At 36.9% G+C, this 17,539-nt stretch overlaps 1 protein-coding gene across 2 annotated transcripts in view; it reads right to left on the bottom strand.

Annotated features, from left to right (window-relative positions):
* Window positions 1-149: 149 nt before the first annotated feature.
* The window catches only part of DNAJC24 (DnaJ heat shock protein family (Hsp40) member C24), a 77,712-nt gene continuing 60,322 nt past the window's right edge, over window positions 150-17,539 (bottom strand). For both annotated transcript variants that reach the window (XM_055549215.1, XM_055549216.1), the window contains exons 4-5: window positions 7,688-7,756; window positions 150-555 (exon numbers count right to left, since the gene is read on the bottom strand). In XM_055549215.1, coding sequence (XP_055405190.1) covers window positions 425-555; window positions 7,688-7,756 — 200 coding nt within the window. In that variant the 3' untranslated portion in view covers window positions 150-424. The remainder of the gene's footprint in view (window positions 556-7,687; window positions 7,757-17,539) is intronic.

Raw genomic sequence — 17,539 nt, 5'->3', positions numbered from 1 at the left:
GGAGGAGCCTGGTAGGCTGCCATCTATGGGGTTGCACAGAGTCAGACACGACTGAAGTGACTTAGCATCAGCAGCAGCATGACCCATTAAAAGAGACATACATACACGAAGAAAGGAAAGTTTGTACCAATAGGAAAATGAACCAATAATAAAGTTTTCAGGTGGGAATTTATTTAATATAAATTTAAATTCAAGACCCCTTTCTTGTGATCTATAAATATAAATACATATGAATGATGAAATTAATTTTGTCTTAATCCAGGTAGCCTCTGCTTGATAGTCTTTTCTCTGCAAAAATAGAGCTGACAAAAAAAAGAAATCCTTTTTTTTTATCAGCTTTATACATTTGCTTGAATGGACAGGGTGGAGTGGCCTCTCCTCCATGTGTCTGAATACACTAAAGAATTCCACTTAGTGAACAATGTCAGCGATAATGAAGGAGTTCGATAATTAGTGAACATGTATCACAAGAAATCAGCGTAACTTCTTCTGCTTCATCCTTTGAAACACTGTATTTTCCGCCACATCGACAGGTCAGAGAAAAGGAATGATCATCTGGAAAGAAAATAAAAAACACTTACATGTAAATTAACCACCTTTTTAAAAAGTGCAACTATTTCACAAAAATGCAAAATAAAAGATCTGTCAATATAAAATATATATAAATGAAAAAATGTATAGGGGCAGTGTTTCTAAGAATTAGTTACTAAAAGGTCATTATCTGTGGAGGAGAAGGATGGAAACTAGGAAACGCTAGGCCAAAAGTCTCGTGGGGGAGAGGAGATGCTCAGGAGTAATCAGTGAAATTTATTTGAAGTCTTATGTTTCTTTAAGATTCATATAAATTTTATATTCTTCTGCACTGTGTTTATCTAAAGTATTACTGTGAAGGAAAAAGAAATAGCCCTACTTGTCTTATTGTCAAGGAGCATCCCTTTGCCTGCAGTATATCATTTCAGAAAAAACTGCTGAATTCAGCAGATTCCTGTCTCTTCTGGTATCACACTATTTCAGGAATTCTGATTAAAATATTAGGTTGGTGCAAGGTTGATATTGGAATACATTCTAAATGTGGTCATCATTTTAATGCACATTTCTCACTTTTATGTTTTTTTGCTAATGAATAATTATTTGCTGTTTATTTTATATTTATTTTAGACTAGGGAAATGATATTAAACAAGAAGCAAAGTTGAGTTCAAAATGAGTCGTAAAGCAGTGGAGACAACTCGCAACATCAGCAACACATCTGCTGCAGGAAGTGCTAACGAATGGACAGTGCAGTGGTGGTTCCAGGCGGTTTTCAAAGGAAATGAGAGCCTTGAAGGTGAGCGTGGTGACCGGCCGTCGGAAGCTGACGATTACCAACTGAGAGCCGTCATCGAAGTTGATCCTCTTACAACTACAGGAGAAGTTGCTGAAGAACTCAATGCTGACCATTTTACAGTCATTCAGCATTTGAAGCAAATTGGAAAGGTGAAAAAGCTTGATAAGTGGATGCCTCATTGCATATAAAAAAAAATTGTCATTTTGAAGTGTCACCTTTTATTCTACACAACAACAGTGAACCATTTATTGATCAGATTGTGATGTGAGATGAACAGTGGATTTTATACAACAACCAGTGATGACCAGCTCAGTGGCTGGACCAAGAAGCAGCTCCAAAGTACTTTCCAAAGCCAAACTTGCACCAAAAAAAAAAAAGGTGCTTTGTCACCGTTTGGTGGTCTGCTGCCAGTCTGACTGCAGCTTTCTGAATCCTAGCAGAAGCGTTACATCTGAGAAGTGCGCTCAGCAAATCAGATGCGCTGAAAACTGCAGCACTTGCAGCCAGCACTGGTGAGCAGAGCGGCCCGTTCTCCACACCACCACCCCACGGCACCACCTCACATCCAGCTTTTCACAAGTTGGACGAATTGGCTACGAAGTTATGCCTCATCCACCGCATTCACCTGACCTCTTGCCAGCCAACCACCACTTGAAGGATCTTGACAACTGTTTGCAGGGAAAATGCTTCCATAACCAGCAGGATGCAGAAAATGCTTTCCAAGAGTTCGCTGAATCCTGAAGCACGGATTTTTATGCTACGGGAATAAACAAGCATTTCTCATTGGCAAAAAATGTGTTGACTCTAATGGTTCCTATTTTGATTAATAAAGATGTATTTTAGCCTGGTTATAATGATTTAAATTTCATGGCCTGAAACTATAATTACGTTTGCACCAACCTAATATATAAACAAACACTATGGTGTTCTTTCGGTGGGGGCTGTGTGTGTGTGCTGTTTGGTGTTTACAAAGGATGAAAGAACCAAAAGGACAATCACTGAAGTGAGATGCCCAAAGGGGGCAATATGGTGCAACATTTTGCCTACTCGTGGTGGAAATTTTATAAGTCTGTCATCTTCCTGGTAAGTTGAAATACGTGTTTCTTTTACCTGAAATATCTCTGATCCACTGGTTATTTCATTTTACTGTCACTGAAGAATAATTACTGATCATATTATTTTACTAGCATCATGAAAAAATTAGGGATAAATGAACTAAATCTCTAACTTATAATCAAATATCTTCAGTTCAGTTCAGTTGCTCAGTTATGTCTGACTCTTTGTGACCCCATGAACTGCAGCACGCCAGGCCTCCCTGTCCATCACCAACTCCCGGAGTCTACCAAAACCCATGTCCATTGAGTCAGTGATGCCATCCAACCACCTCATCCTCTGTCATCCCCTTCTCCCGCCCTCAATCTTTCCAAGCATCAGGGTCTTTTCCAATGAGTCAGCTCTTCACATCATGTGGCCAAAGTATTGGAGTTTCAGCTTCAACATCAGTCCTTCCAAAGAACACCCAGGACTGATCTCCTTTAGGATGGACTGGTTGGATCTCCTTGCAGTCCAAGGGACTCACAAGAGTCCTCTCCAACACCACAGTTCAGAAGTATCAATTCTTCGGCGCTCAGCTTTCTTTATAGTCCAACTCCCGCATCCATACATGACCACTGGAAAAACCATAGCCTTGACTAGACGGACCTTTGTTGACAAAGTAATGTCTCTGCTTTTCAATATGCTGTCTAGGTTGGTCAAAACTTTCCTTCCAAGGAGTAAGTGTCTTTTAATTTCATGGCTGCAATCACCATCTGCAGTGATTCTGGAGCCCCAAAAAATAAAGTCAGCCACTGTTTCCCATCTATTTCCCATGAAGTGATGGGACCAGATGCTATGATCCTCGTTTTCTGAATGTTGAGCTTTAAGCCAACTTTTTCATTCTCCTCTTTCACTTTCAAGAGGCTCTTTAGTTCTTCACTTTCTGCCATAAGGGTGATGTCATCAGCATATCCTACGTTATTGATGTTTCTCCTGGCAATCTTGATTCCAGCTTGTGCTTCCTCCAGCCCAGCATTTCTCATGATGTACTCTACATATAAGTTAAATAAGCAGGGTGACAATATACAGCTTTGACGTACTCCTTTTCCTATTTGGAACCAAATATCTTCATTCAATCCCATAACTTTGTTTTTTAACATCAGATCTCATCATATGCCATGAAAAGAAAAGAAAAAAAAAATCAGCTGCTTTTTATTTATTCTCTAACCAAGTTTGGTCTTGGGAAAACAATCAACTAAAAAAGCCAACTCTACATGTTTTTTTTATCAGTAAACGTTAGTCACGCAGTCGTGGTCTGACTCTGTGACCCCATGGACTACAGCCCACCAGGCTCCTCTGTCCATGGGATTCTTCAGGCAAGAATACTAAAGTGGGTTGCCATTTCCTCCTCCAGGGGATCTTCCCGACCCATGGATCGAACCCGGGTCTCCTGGATTGCAGGCAGATTCTTTACCACTGAGTCACCAGGGAAGCCCATTAAAGAGGAGAGAAGCTTAGATTTTTCTAAGACTTTTCTATGCTGTGCTGTGCTTAATTGCTCAGTCATGTCCAACTCTGCAACCTCATGGACTGCAGCCCGCCAGGTTCCGGTGTCCATGGAGATTCTCTAGTCAGGAATATTGGAGTGGGTTGCCATGCCCTCCTCAGGGGATCTTCCCAACCAAGGGATTGAATCCAGGTCTCCTGCATTGCAGGATGACTCTTTACCATCTGAGCCACCAGGGAAGCCCAAGAATACTGGTATGGATAGCCTATTCCTTCTCCAGGGTATCTTCTCAACCCAGGAATTAAACTGGGAACTCATTACAGGTGGATTCTTTACCAGCTGAGCTACTAGGGAAGGGAAGGAAGGAAACATTAATTCACAATGCTGCTTTTCATTTTTCACCACAATGTTTTTTTTATCTGTAAAGAAAAATAAAAAATGTTTTTAAACTGTAAAGAAAAATAATTTAATCTTGAATTTTAAAATGCTAACATCCCTCCCTAATCTGAGCTACCATATTGTGTAATACAGCATGATTCCAAAGTGAATTTTTTTTTATTGTCTAAAAATATGCATATTCTAATCATTGCTTTTCTTAAATCTCCCTCTTGTTTTTTTACCACCTCACTGAACACTGAGAAACACTGTGAGGTGACTTGTGCTTAGTAAATGATGCAGAGACCACCACAGGCTACTGTGGAGTTTTTTCATCGATGATTCGAAATGTTAACTTACATCTTGTTAACTTTCTTCTTAAATTATTCTACTATCACTTAACAAAGTGTTATCTTCACAGAAATCATAATTTTAAATATACTGAATGAAGACAAAACATATGAGTTGTATAACACACTTAGTGTAAAGGCAATGGCTGACTTCATTCTCTCAAGTTCTTCAGGTTTGCCTCAATTTTGAGCATAATAAAATGCATCATTTCCTACTTGGTCCTTCTTGGACCAAGAAGTTAATAGTTTGGCTATGTTTATCATGTAGGATTTCATCCACTTTTCTCCTGTTCTGGATCTTTACCTTCCAAGGTTATTCTGAAAACAACCATGAAGGCACATCATCAACTGATTTTTTACTACTTCAGTTGATCTCACTTTCTATTTAACTTCATCTGCCAAGACTGCTCTTTGTAATTGCAAATAACAATTCAAAATCACAAATTCAATTGCAAAACTCACATGACCAGTTTTTAAATATTCCTGCAAAAATAATATCTTCATGCAGCTCTTGCTCAGTATTTTCTCTCATAAGGATAAGGATTATTTCTATCTTTACAATGATTTAAAAAAACCTTAATGTAAATAAGTATCTAAGAACAGTCTATGCTTTTAAGATTAACTGTAGCTGCTTCTAACTGATTCCATTGGCTGTAGCTGGGATGCTTCTATGTTCTTCACTGCCAGGGAATGTACTGTACTTTACGGAGTCCCAAAGACAGCAAGATTTAAGATAATTCTTAATGATTTCATGTTGTACATGTCCTTCAATATCTTGGCATTTTCACTTGTTATTAAAAATCCCATATATTTGCTGACTGAACAGATGCTTGAACAACACTAATCTATAGCCTTAATTTAAAATAAAAATTTTAATTATATTTTAAAATGTTACTGAAGTAAAAATTTAAAAAAACCAGTTTTCACTATTTTCATATTATCAGGATTTATTAGTAAATAAAACATACTAGTCACATGAAATACAACAAAAACTAATTTGTCCAATAAAAGATTAAACACATACACAGATTGATAAACTAGTAATACTGTATCTTCAAAAAATACTGTTTAGCTGGGTAGATCTCCCTGATAAATAACATGTTCTAGTCTCTCCCTTTCACACACCAGCAGTGAAACCAGTGTCACTGGGATATTTTATTTTCACAGCCCAGGGGCTCTTCCTGTTTTACTCTGATGAAACTATCATAAACCCTGGAAGCCCTGTTACACAAAACCTCAAGTCTTCCAATATTCACTGCAAGTAAGAATCTCTACTCAGGATTTACACTGGCAGCTGAGGCACAGTGGCTCATAAACAAAAACGTGATTCCCCTCCTAGGTCAATACAGCTTGAGACGCAACTTCCTGAGAGCACCAAGTTGAGAATTTGCCATTAAAAAATATTCCAGTAAACTTGGTTTTGGAAAGGACAGGCTGTTTATCTTCTACTTATCCACACTTACTAATACATTTTTATAGATTCCTAGGAATTTGTACTCCAGGGTGAATAGTAAAGTTATAGGATTAAGAGTATATGAATATGTTAGAGGGGCTTCCCAGGTGGCTCAGTGGTAAAGAATCCACCTGCCAATGTAGGAGACGCAGGTTTGATTGCTGGGTCAGGAATATCCCCTCTAGGAGAAAACGGCAACCCACTCCAGTATTCTTGCCTGGAAAATCGCATGGACAGAAGAGCCTGGTGTGCTACAGTTTATGGGGCTATGGGGCTGCCTGTAGGGCAGTGTATGGGGCTGTGACTGAGCACACACAAATGCACACAAATTCTAGAAAACAGTAAGATTTCTTCATTTGTCCAGAGAAACATGGAAGTGTGGTATTCATGGCTTCCATCTGTAAAAAAGGGAACTGAATAAAATTTCACCAGAGCAATTCACAGAACTAATCAAAGAATGAAAAATTAAGTTAGATTTAAGTTTTTGAACTCTATTAATGGGAAAGGAGAAAAAGACATGACTCATGGCTGGTAAAAAGGAGTGACAGATATTTCTTTTCCACCTAAGACATAATCAAAAAGGAAGGATAAACATAAAGCTCCAAAATTCCTGCTCTGACAATTTATGATTCCATATAAAGAAACAAAAATAAACATTTGTGTTGTTCATTTACTAAGTTGCGTCTGACTTTGCAAGCTCACAGACTGCAGCAAGGCAGGCTCTTGTCCTCTGCTGTCTCTTGGAGTTTGCTCATATTCATGTCCATTGGGTCGGTGATGCTCTCTAACCATCTCCTCCTCTGCTGCTCCCTTCTCCTTTGCCTTTTAATCTTTCCCAGCATCAGGGTCTTTTCCAATGAGCTGGCTCTTCACATCAGGTGGCCACTTAGAGCTTCAGTATCAGTCCTTCCAATGAATATTAAGGGTTGATTTCCTATAGAATTGACTGGTTTGATCTCCTTGCCGTCCAAGGGACTTTCAAGAGTCTTCTAATTCAAAAGCACCAATTCTTCGGCACTCGGCCTTCTTAATGGTTCAACTCTGGTATCTACATGACTACAGGGAAAACCATAACTTTGACTATACAGACCTTTGTCGGCAAAGTGAAGTCTTTGCTTTTTGATACACTGTGTAGGTTTGTCATAGTTTTCCTTCTAAGGAGCAAGTGTCTTTTAATTTCATGGCTGCAGTCACCATCTGCAGTGATTTTGGAGCCCAATAAAATAAAATCTGTCACTGCTACCCCTTTTTCCCCTTCTACATATATTCTAACAGAAATTCATCTCAACTGTCAACATAGGATGGAAGAAATTACCTCTTTGACTTTATTTTCCTTCTTACACAGGTGGAGACTAAACCAAAAATCAAAGTAGTTTAAAAAAGGAATCCACATGAAACCTTAAGTACCTAACATCTAATTAGGACAGAAAAATAACTGGGAATGAGTCACACAGGGGGACACCAATAATTGAAGTTTAGAATGAAACAAAATATTCCAAACAAAAACACCCACATATATGTAAAAAGCCAAGCTGTTATTTCTTTTTAAGATTTCTAAACATCCTATGAAGTTTCCCCCCCCCCCATACAAATTCCCTAATATTTTTCCTGATTGTAATCAAGAGAAAAAAATAATTCCAACCTTCATTCCAAGACATTTCTTCAAGATATATTCGAGCATCTACTGGTCCCATATTTCTTAGATCATCTTCTGTAAAATATAGAATGAGATACTTTCTTTTGATATTTAAATTATAACCATGAAGAATGCTAAGCAGGCAACTCCTGCCTGGTCACTACAATTCTAATTTTAAAACTTAGCTTACTACTTTTGATAGCAATTTTAAAGCTGCCTGACTTCAGCTGACCAAAAAAATCCAGAACATCTTAAAAATGCCATTTTTTTTTACAAGTATGCAATAAGTAAAACCATGAAGTTAGTTTTGATGACTCTGCAATCAACTAATGAACTGCATTTTGTAGGGGGAAATTTTCAGATAAACTATCTGTGTGACCAAGGAGGACAGTGTGGAGTCAGGTAAAAATTATTTGAACCTTAGTTATAATATTTTACTAGTTGTCAAACCTTAAGTATTTCAGATTATCTCTCATCTTCTTTATAAGGGTCAGTCTGGATTGAATTATGTCCCATCCCCCAAATTCTTATGTTAAACCCTAATTTCCAACATCACCATATTTGGAAATAAGGCCTTTAGGAGATAATTAAGGTGAAATGAGGTCAGAAGACTAAGGTCCTAATCTGATAGAACTGATGGCCTTAGAAGAGAAGGAAGAGAGAGGTCTTTCTCCACTCACAAAGGAAAAGTATCCTGAAGACACAGCAAGAAAGTGATCCTCTGCCAGCCAGAAAGAGACCTGACCAAGATCCTTATCAACTGGAACCTCAATCTTGGACTTTTCTGCCTCCAGAACTGTGAGAAACAAATTTCTGTTGTTTAAGCCACCTGGTCTATGGAATTTTGTTATGTCAAACATATTTTTATTATGCCTTTCAATCAACTGAGATCAGGCTAAAAGTGTTTTAAAGAATAAGGTTCTAATCAAATGGAAGTGGCTATTGGTCATCTGATTTTTATTTGCTCACAAGACAGTGACGGGTAACTTACAAGAAAAATTATTTTAAAATATGTCAATAACCATGCAACACAACCTTTCTGTGTTGATGTTCCGTTGCTGTTTCCTGGGCCAAAGTTTTCCCTGCAGATGGAAAGTCCAAAGAAACCTGGATTCCACCTTTGTAGGAATTTAGTAGGGATGGTCTAGGTAGTATAAGCACGCACTCTTGCTTAAAACAAGTGTACTTTAGGACAAAGAAAACAACTACAGATGAGAAGAACTTGTCTTTGTTTTTAAAGGCATGTTATACTTCCTGTATGCTTGTACTGTTCTTCTAGAAGTCAATGCTTAAAAGAAACCACTGAAGTCCACCCCTCCATCCCAATGAAAACGTCTTTAGCGGTCTCACTAGTCTCTTCTTCACGTGCTGAGAGTGCTTCCTTTTGTTCCGTTATGTGAATGCCTGCAACTTAATTATATTTAATAACTGCCTGTTCAAAATTTATTGGTGAGTTACACAATTTTAAAATAGATGAAAAGATTTTACAATATTTTGAACTCACCACGGTTTTCTATTAAGGTATGTCAAATTTTATATCACTTCATGTTTATTGGCTACCAACACTCTATTAAACTGTGCTAAAACTCAAAGATAAAGACTTCTGCAAAGTGACCAAGGGGTGTTTCTTCCATCTTTGTGTGTCCACTTAATAGCCTATCCAAAGTGTATCATGTATCAGTATCCAAGGTCATTTCTGAAGAAACCAAATTTCCACATTCTATACAAGTTTACTTGGCCACAGGTTATTCAGTATTCTAAATTAAAGAGAAAATTTTTACCTAAAAGTCTCACGGATTTTATCATGTTTCAATTTCTTACTTGGGAGGACCAAGATAATTTACTTGAATGTAGAAATGAAACACTGTTTAGAACTGAAGAATGGGAGTAACTGGTACTTAATGGGGCTTGGTTAAGGAGAAAACAGGTATAAATAATTTACAATCAAGTTGCCTATATTCCAGGGTATCTTACAGATAGATATTTTAAGTAATGCTGAAATCAGAGGAAATCAGACCAGAGGTGATGACAAGATGAATAAACCTTAATTGAACCTATCCTATCCTGGACATCTGTAATACATTAATTGTACAAAAAGACAATCCATCCATAGGTATTCATTATGCCATTTTTATTGTAAAATAATTAGTGGGACATGAGTGGCAAATGGAACTGTTGAGCAAGTGGGCTTTGTATTGTTCTGCTCCACAAGGAAGCCACTGTTATTATCACTTAGTTGCTATTTCATGTGGGAACCCTTTCTATTATTCCACCTACTCAAAAAAAGTGGCTTTTGCTTTTTTCTTATTTTTTAAATTCTTTCTGCACAGGAACTTTAGCTAAGTACTTACTCGAAATATCAGTTTAGACCACATCTTATGGTAAAGGGAAAGAAAATATAACACAAAAATGGTTAGCACTTTACCCAAGGTCAGAGTTAAAAGGAGTCCTTAAAACATTCTCCTGTTCTATGGCCATCTAAATATTTATATATCGACCTGAAGATTCAATACTATGTGTACACAGACCAAGTTTTGTGGGGATTCTGGTTTGAAAGGTCAGTATCTGAGACAAAGGAGAACACAGGCTTCCCCTGCAATCAAAGTAGTGTGTTCCTATGAAAGCTTTTTTGTAAGCCAAGGTGGGAAAAGCAAAGAAGCAATTACCTCAAGACACATCTTCCTAATGGATGCACAAAATGATTCCAGATAAAGCACAGATGCTCACAGATCCGGTTCAAAGCTATGGTGGCTTGGTGCTGAATGTACACCAGTTCCCAAAGAGGTGGGGGGAACAGTTTGGCGGTGCCACTCTGCTGCTCGGGGCTCAGGGTGCATGCTACCTCTCTAAGGCGCTCACAGAAAAGCAAATGTGGAACACTATTTTCATTTTTCACCTTTTTTCATAAAAGTGAACATTCTCTTTATTTCTATTAAGTGAAAGTTTACTCTCATGAAAGCAAAATGGCATAAAGCGAATTTTTGAAAAGTGGAGGGTACCTGCAACTGTTTGATTTCTGTATCATATAAAATTTTACAGGCAAAACTATCCTGTGGTGTTGGGTGTGAGAAAGTGAGCAGTGGTTGGAAGGAATCACAGGGGCCTTCTGGGGGTGCTGGTTTATTAGATGGATGTGTTTACTTGGAAAATTCATCAAGCTGTACTCTTAGGACTGGTGCATTTCTTAGTATGTATGATATACTTCAATAAACTTTTAGTGTGTTAGAACTTTAACGGCTATATTTTAAAACAGAAATAAGTAGAGAAAAATTAGGGGAAAGAAGTAAAGAGCGCCATAAGAAACTGTGTATCCTTTGAAAGGACCATAATCTAACAACTTCTGAAAAAGGTTGGGGGTGATTAAGTCAGAGGAAAACTGGATCCCTGGAGAACTGTATAATGAGCAAAGGGGGTACACAGAAGGAAAAGGTGAATCTAAGTGGGGGGGAGGGCAGGGGTGGGAGGGGTGAGATCACGATCTTTTGTTAAGAGGCAGGTGTCCAGGGAATGGGGCAACAGTACCCCCCCAACACTAGGATTACAATGAAGGAGCACAAACAAATCAATGTTTTTTTTTTTTCTTTTTTAAACAATGATCTCTGCTTGTCCACCATTGTAGTTATAATTAGAAAATGTAATTCCTCCCTAGCCCTTAAAGTAACTCACTGGAACCCTGTAATTAGCTTTGATTTTTATCTACTAATCATGCATTGTATCTGCAAAAGACATAAGTTTGTTTTCTTTTGAGTTTTACATATTATAAATATTTTCCCTCATTACAATGAAATATTGTAATATGTATCTGAAAATGTAAATCCTATCTCAAAGTTCTTCATAAGACACTACTAAAAATGTTGAGAAAACAGAAACTGACTTAGAGATTTAATTAAATAAACAGATAGATCCAAGATTTTAATCTGGAATCTTAGCTACAATATGGTAATACCTTAAAAAAACAAAATAACAAACAGTCTTTTGGAAAGAAGACACATTGCCTGGCATTTGGTGAACTCCATCTTGAGTCCAGAGACACTATGTGATTCCAGATTGTTTTGAAGTGAATGGGTTCAGCTTTTTTCTAAGGTATATAGGAACATTAAGGTCTGCTCAAACCCAGTACTGTGCTGACAAAGCTTAGGCAAATATGGAGACAAGAACAACTTCCAGATTTACTTACATGAGAAAACAGAGCACTATCATTAAATAAAGATTCCCTACCAATGTAATGATAAAATCAATTTATGTGGTTACTTGAAAAAGAATCTTTCAACCTTTAGAAGTATAGGCCCTTCTGACCTTGTGTTCTATTGGATTTGTCTGACAACAAGAAGTGAAAGAATTCTGTGGCTCCATTGTCTCAACAGTGGGATCTAAGAAAACACTGGCAGGACTCATCAGAGAGGTTTATGAGCCTGCAATTCAAAGAGATTAAAAGGAAAATCTACGGAGATTCTTTCACACTGAAGAATAACATTAAATAACTATTAGCAGCTTGGTTCAGTAAAGCTTACTAGAGCTCTCGCTGGGTCATTCACAACTTTCTAAAAGAGGAAAGGTTTTTTTCAGCTCCATTTGGGAATCAATAAATATTTCTTACTTCTTACAAGACAATGGAATTCCAGTCCTTTAAAACTTCCTCCTAATGATAGTAAAATTTCTAAAACAGCTCTTTGTTTGCTGCCTAAATAATTACACTTCCTAATCCCGGGAAACCTTTTCTAACTGTAGCTACAATTCAAATAAATAAGTAAAAATAAATAAACAACAGCAACAAAAAGCTACCAAGAAGAAGAATTTAACTTTATGGATGAGATATCTAACAATCTCATTCAACCATTCAACCCACTACTGACCAAAAGATCCAGTCTAAATGTAACTCTGTCCCTACTATTCAAGTATGGGACTGCTGTGTATTACTCAAGTGAGCAAGTCCCCTGAACACTCTTATATAGCAATTAGTTTACTGTATTTATTTTTATGCCATTTAAAATACTTAAAAGTTTATTTCAAACTGACAGATGCCATCAAGTGTGGTAAATGCAAACAGCAGTATTTTCCTTTAGGTTAGATCTAAACTTAGTATCTTGCTGTTTTAAAACCAAATAATTTTAAACAATCACCTCCTTTTTTTTTTTCAAATTTTAGTTATATTTATTTATTTTTTTAATTTAATTTAATTTTTTAAACTTTACATAATTGTATTAGTTTTGCCAAATATCAAAATGAATCCGCCACAGGTATACATGTGTGTCACCTCCTTCTTAAAAATAATTTCACTTAAAAATCATTTTTCATATAGTAAATAACTTAAAGAAAATGTTTCTTGCCCTTAACAGTCACTGTTCTTGGAACAGTCTCTGTCTTGGTAAGAGACTCAGAATCAATCAATGTTTAACTTGAAACCTGCTCATTAAATCATAAAGCTCTATAATTCTTTCTCAGATGAAATTAAAGAGTCACAACTGCAAGGCTTTAGATGCTGATGAAAAACTACAAACTTGGGCCTTAATTATGGACTTGAGCTACGGAGCTTTCACAAGCTGAACGTACACCTCGTACTGAGGAAAGGTACCAAATGAATCCGGAAACTGAATTTCATGTTTCACTACAGAAGGGTAGAACACAGCAGCAGAATTAAGCCTGGCCTCTCACTCTGACCCTTAAATTGCCTCATTCCTAATTATCTGGAACTAAAACAGTAGGTTATACACACCTATTCAAGACTTGGCAACCCAGCACAGTGATTAAAGTCAGAAAAGGGCTTTGAGTTTCCCCTCAATCAATTATTAGTTATGTGCCCTTTGTCAAATAACTCTGAACCTCAGACTCCTTCTCTGGAAAACAGATACTAATATCTTCCTTACAAGGTTGTTAAGCAATGATTAAAAGACAATTGCCATAGTTCTAGTGCTTAACAAATGGCAGCTATTTTAACTTATTATTAACTCACAATGTTTGTGTTCACCTGTCTATAACAGAGTATAGGAAAATGATTCAACTGTTGCGGTTTGGGGAGCCTTAGGTACCACAGTGTAGGATGGCAGCCACTTTTGACCTTGTCTGGATTTGTAACAGTATTAAGAAATTTTATGTACTTTACTACCATCAGTACCATTAAAATTGATCCATTATTATCAAAGACATTGTCCAAATGATTATTTAGTCCTTCCAAAACATCAAACAGAACTGAAAGATAGGCACCATGGTGGGGGTATCAAAATAATTTGTGGATTAAATTCAGAGGTCAGACATAATGACAGTAGATTAGAAAGTCAGGTAAGGCTTCTCTTGGGGGTGGGGGGCGGTGTGAGTGGAGATAGGACTAGAATTGTTATCTTGAACAAAGAACACGCTGTGAAGCAGCAGAAGGGGAGGGTGTTCTGAGTAAAACTACGAATAGCATAAGCAGACGCGTTTGGGAATCCCTAAATGGATGGGGAGAAAATTCACATCAGGTTTATAATTGGTGATGAGGTTGGAGAGAGTAACTAGGGTCAAACTTAAAAGCTTCTGTCCCATTTAAATTCCAGGTGAATAGGTTGTGTTAGGGAGTGGGTATAGTTATATATGTTCTTAAACAAGAGTGAGAATAAAGAAAGCTCAATCAATCAAAATGAAAATGACTTTCAGAGAAAGCCAATTAGCAGCTGTGGAAATAGCCTAAGTGTATGTTATAATCTGGGCATGGATTGCTGTGGTAGCTATGAGAATAAAAAGATCACTTAGAGGGGAAAAAAAAAAAACCACATTAAAGAAGAAATGCCAACCTTCATTTTTAACTCATTGGTTATATACTGAGCAAACCAGAAGTAATCAGAGTGTAACCCGAAACAAAGATTTCAAGTCTGAGAGTTGAAAACAAGCAATAGGAAAGGCGGGCCCAGACTCGGTTTTGAACCCGTTGTTTTCATTTGGGTCAATTACTCGAGTAGAAATTGGGAAAGAGGTTAAAGATGAGAAACAAACTTCCTAAAACCCTACATTTTCTTGTTATTAAATTAGAACTTCCAATTATGTCCAAATATTACAGGAGTATAACTACAGTCTTGCCCAGAGGTTTCTATAGCTTTATTTGAAAGTAGCCAAATTTTTATTCAAGATCACTGAGAAATTACAAAAACAGTTATTTGTATTCAAATAAAAGTAACAATGTGAACGGTCACCTTCTTGTCACAAATAAGGTGAAGCAAGGGGACCCTCACAGAAAGTTTTATCTATATTATCTTCTCTCTCTGAAGAAATGCCAGTCCCTAACTGTCTAGATGGATTTTCTGCATCATTTCACATACTTACTTTTCCCAGAAAGAGTCACCAAAAAAAAAAACATGCCCGCTGATGCTTATCTTCAAGTTTTACCTGCAGCACATTTTTATAACCAATTTTCAAATTCCTAAAATCAAATGGAGATACTGATATAGCCATAAGTGGAACCTGACTAATACAAGTATAAAGGTCAGTTTTAGCAAATAATTTACACAAATATCTACTGGCCTTAGGTTATTATTCCAAACAGTGAACCCAAATTCGCATTATCTACATTTAAAAGTATTAATTCCCTTCTTATGGAGTTAATTAGTCTTTAGTGTTAACTTGATTTTCAGGGAGCATTCTTATTTTAAATTTAAGAAATTCCATGTTGATTCAGTTCTCTGGTGCATAGACGATAGTAGGGCTTTAAGGTATGTTCCTCATTTGGTCCAAGATTTATTCTCAAATATTTATCCTAATAAACAGATGAAGTGAATTGTGTAATACCAGAAATGATTTTTTTTCTACCTAGGTAAGGAGAGTATAGCTGATTAGCTTCACGTAAAGACACTAACTTTACAATGTCTGGCTTAATCCCCTCCAGAGCCCAGTTGTGTAGCGTGAAGGCTCTACATCACAGAAATAATTCACTAACAGAGAACCAAGATGCATCTTAATGTAAAATAATACACCACCACGGATTCCAGACACAATCTGCTTTTTTTTTAATAACATAATTTAATTTGATTGACTTCATCCGAACGAAGGTCTGTTCCTCTTCAGATCATAGTGAAGTAACCTAAGCATAAGCTGTGCCACTCTAGAAGAGCCACTGGGGCATCAGAATGTGTGACTCACGCTACAAAGCTACTGAATCATGATCCCTATTCTTTTCCTATGATACCCTTCTGACCTGCTGTTAAATATGCTTAATATATAAGAAAATTCCCCATAAGAATTATAGAGGTGCAAAAATCTGTTCAACAGGTATTTTCACGTGAACATTTTCTAAATCCTCAAAGAGATTTTCTGAAGTGTTCACCTGGTTGCTGGGAGTGCAAAGACTAACCTTGAATAACTACATGCCTTTCAAAGGGAGCGTGGAAAGCAGTCTTTGGAAGCATACTTAAAAACAGTACGGTAAATACGCCCAACTGAAATTAACTGATTAAATTCACTAGTTAACACTGCTTTCAAAATGTGTAATATCTGGGAACTGAATATTACTCATCTTTTTTTTAGGTCTGCTTTTTTTCAGCCTGGCCAACACTGCCCTAAAATGTCAACCGAGAGTATAGAAGTAGAAATGATATGAGAAAAAATATAGGTAATTTTCTTTAGGTTATCTATCCCAGAGCTTTCCTTTTGATCATTTCTTTTGTGAAGCAAAGAGATATGGATTCCATGGGCCTATTTAAATGATCTTTTACATAAATAAATGGTTGCAGTTAATATATGAAGCTTTCCTTACAAAAGAGCGCCAACTTTGAGCCGTGAAATCCAAGAAAGTATTCAAAATCAGCCAGTAACACCTCTGCCTCCTTCCCAGGTACACAGAAGTCAAATTTATTTTATACTATATATTAGTGGAGGGCAGGAAACAAATATATTTAAAACACACCCTATGAAAAGAAAGTTCTACAATGAACTACATCCAAAAAGAGTCCTGTATAACAAAGCTATTTCCATGTCCCCAGGGGGTGACCCAGAAGAAAAGAGTGCTTTGACCTGGTTATAACAAATTTTCTCTCTCTTGGTAACTTATCCTGGTCTTCAGCAAATTATCACTCTCAAAGGTTTTCCTTCTGCCAAATCTAAATCCTAAGTGTTAGAAGTTCAAGTTCATTTCCTTCTTTTGAGGAGCCATTTATTGAACATGGGTCAAGAAGGAAAAATTAACGTTGGTATTGAAGAGAAATGACAACACAAAACTAGGTTTATTTGCAGTTTTAAAAACAGCTCTAGTATGAAAGGCTTAAAAACAGCAAGTTATATTTGGATAAGAACACCTATTACTTAACTAAACAGCAAGTCAATCTCAATTTAAAACTGAAACAAAGCATTTGCATTATGAGGAGGCTTTGGTAATACAGGAAATATTTAGTACTTGGATCTGGGGTACTAAAATGTTATGGAAATGTGTATTTCTGCTATCATAGCATAGCTCACCCACCGGAAACAGCTGCAAGCAAACAGACATTATACATATAAATTCCCAGAAGAGCTGCCTGTTTATCTGAATCAAGCTCAATCTCACTATATTTGGTTTGTCTGAACTTTGCTGTGACCTTATCAATGATTTACAAGAATCGCCTATGATACAGTAGCTAGAGTTGCTTCCATTAAAACCTCCAAACCCAGGACTCAAAGCTCAAAAGAAATCCACATTTCCAAAGACTTCATAAAGGCAATGGAGAAACACTTGAGGATGTTGCTTATTTGTTCTTCCAAAATCTCTTAAACCCTACTTTATGTAATTCTACTGCTCATGTTTAACCCTGCTCCATTTTTCTCTCCATTTCTGGTCTTCCCCACCCTATGCCCTAGAGCAAAAGATAATATTTTTTAATTTCTGATCTCTCCCTAGCTCTTCCTCTGTAGACAGTAGGT

The sequence above is a fragment of the Bubalus kerabau genome, chromosome 15 (genome assembly GCF_029407905.1).
Source record: "Bubalus kerabau isolate K-KA32 ecotype Philippines breed swamp buffalo chromosome 15, PCC_UOA_SB_1v2, whole genome shotgun sequence".
Taxonomy (NCBI): Eukaryota; Metazoa; Chordata; class Mammalia; order Artiodactyla; family Bovidae; genus Bubalus; species Bubalus kerabau.
The sequence above is the reverse complement of the archived record's forward strand: the minus strand, read 5'-3'. Positions and strand labels throughout refer to the sequence as shown.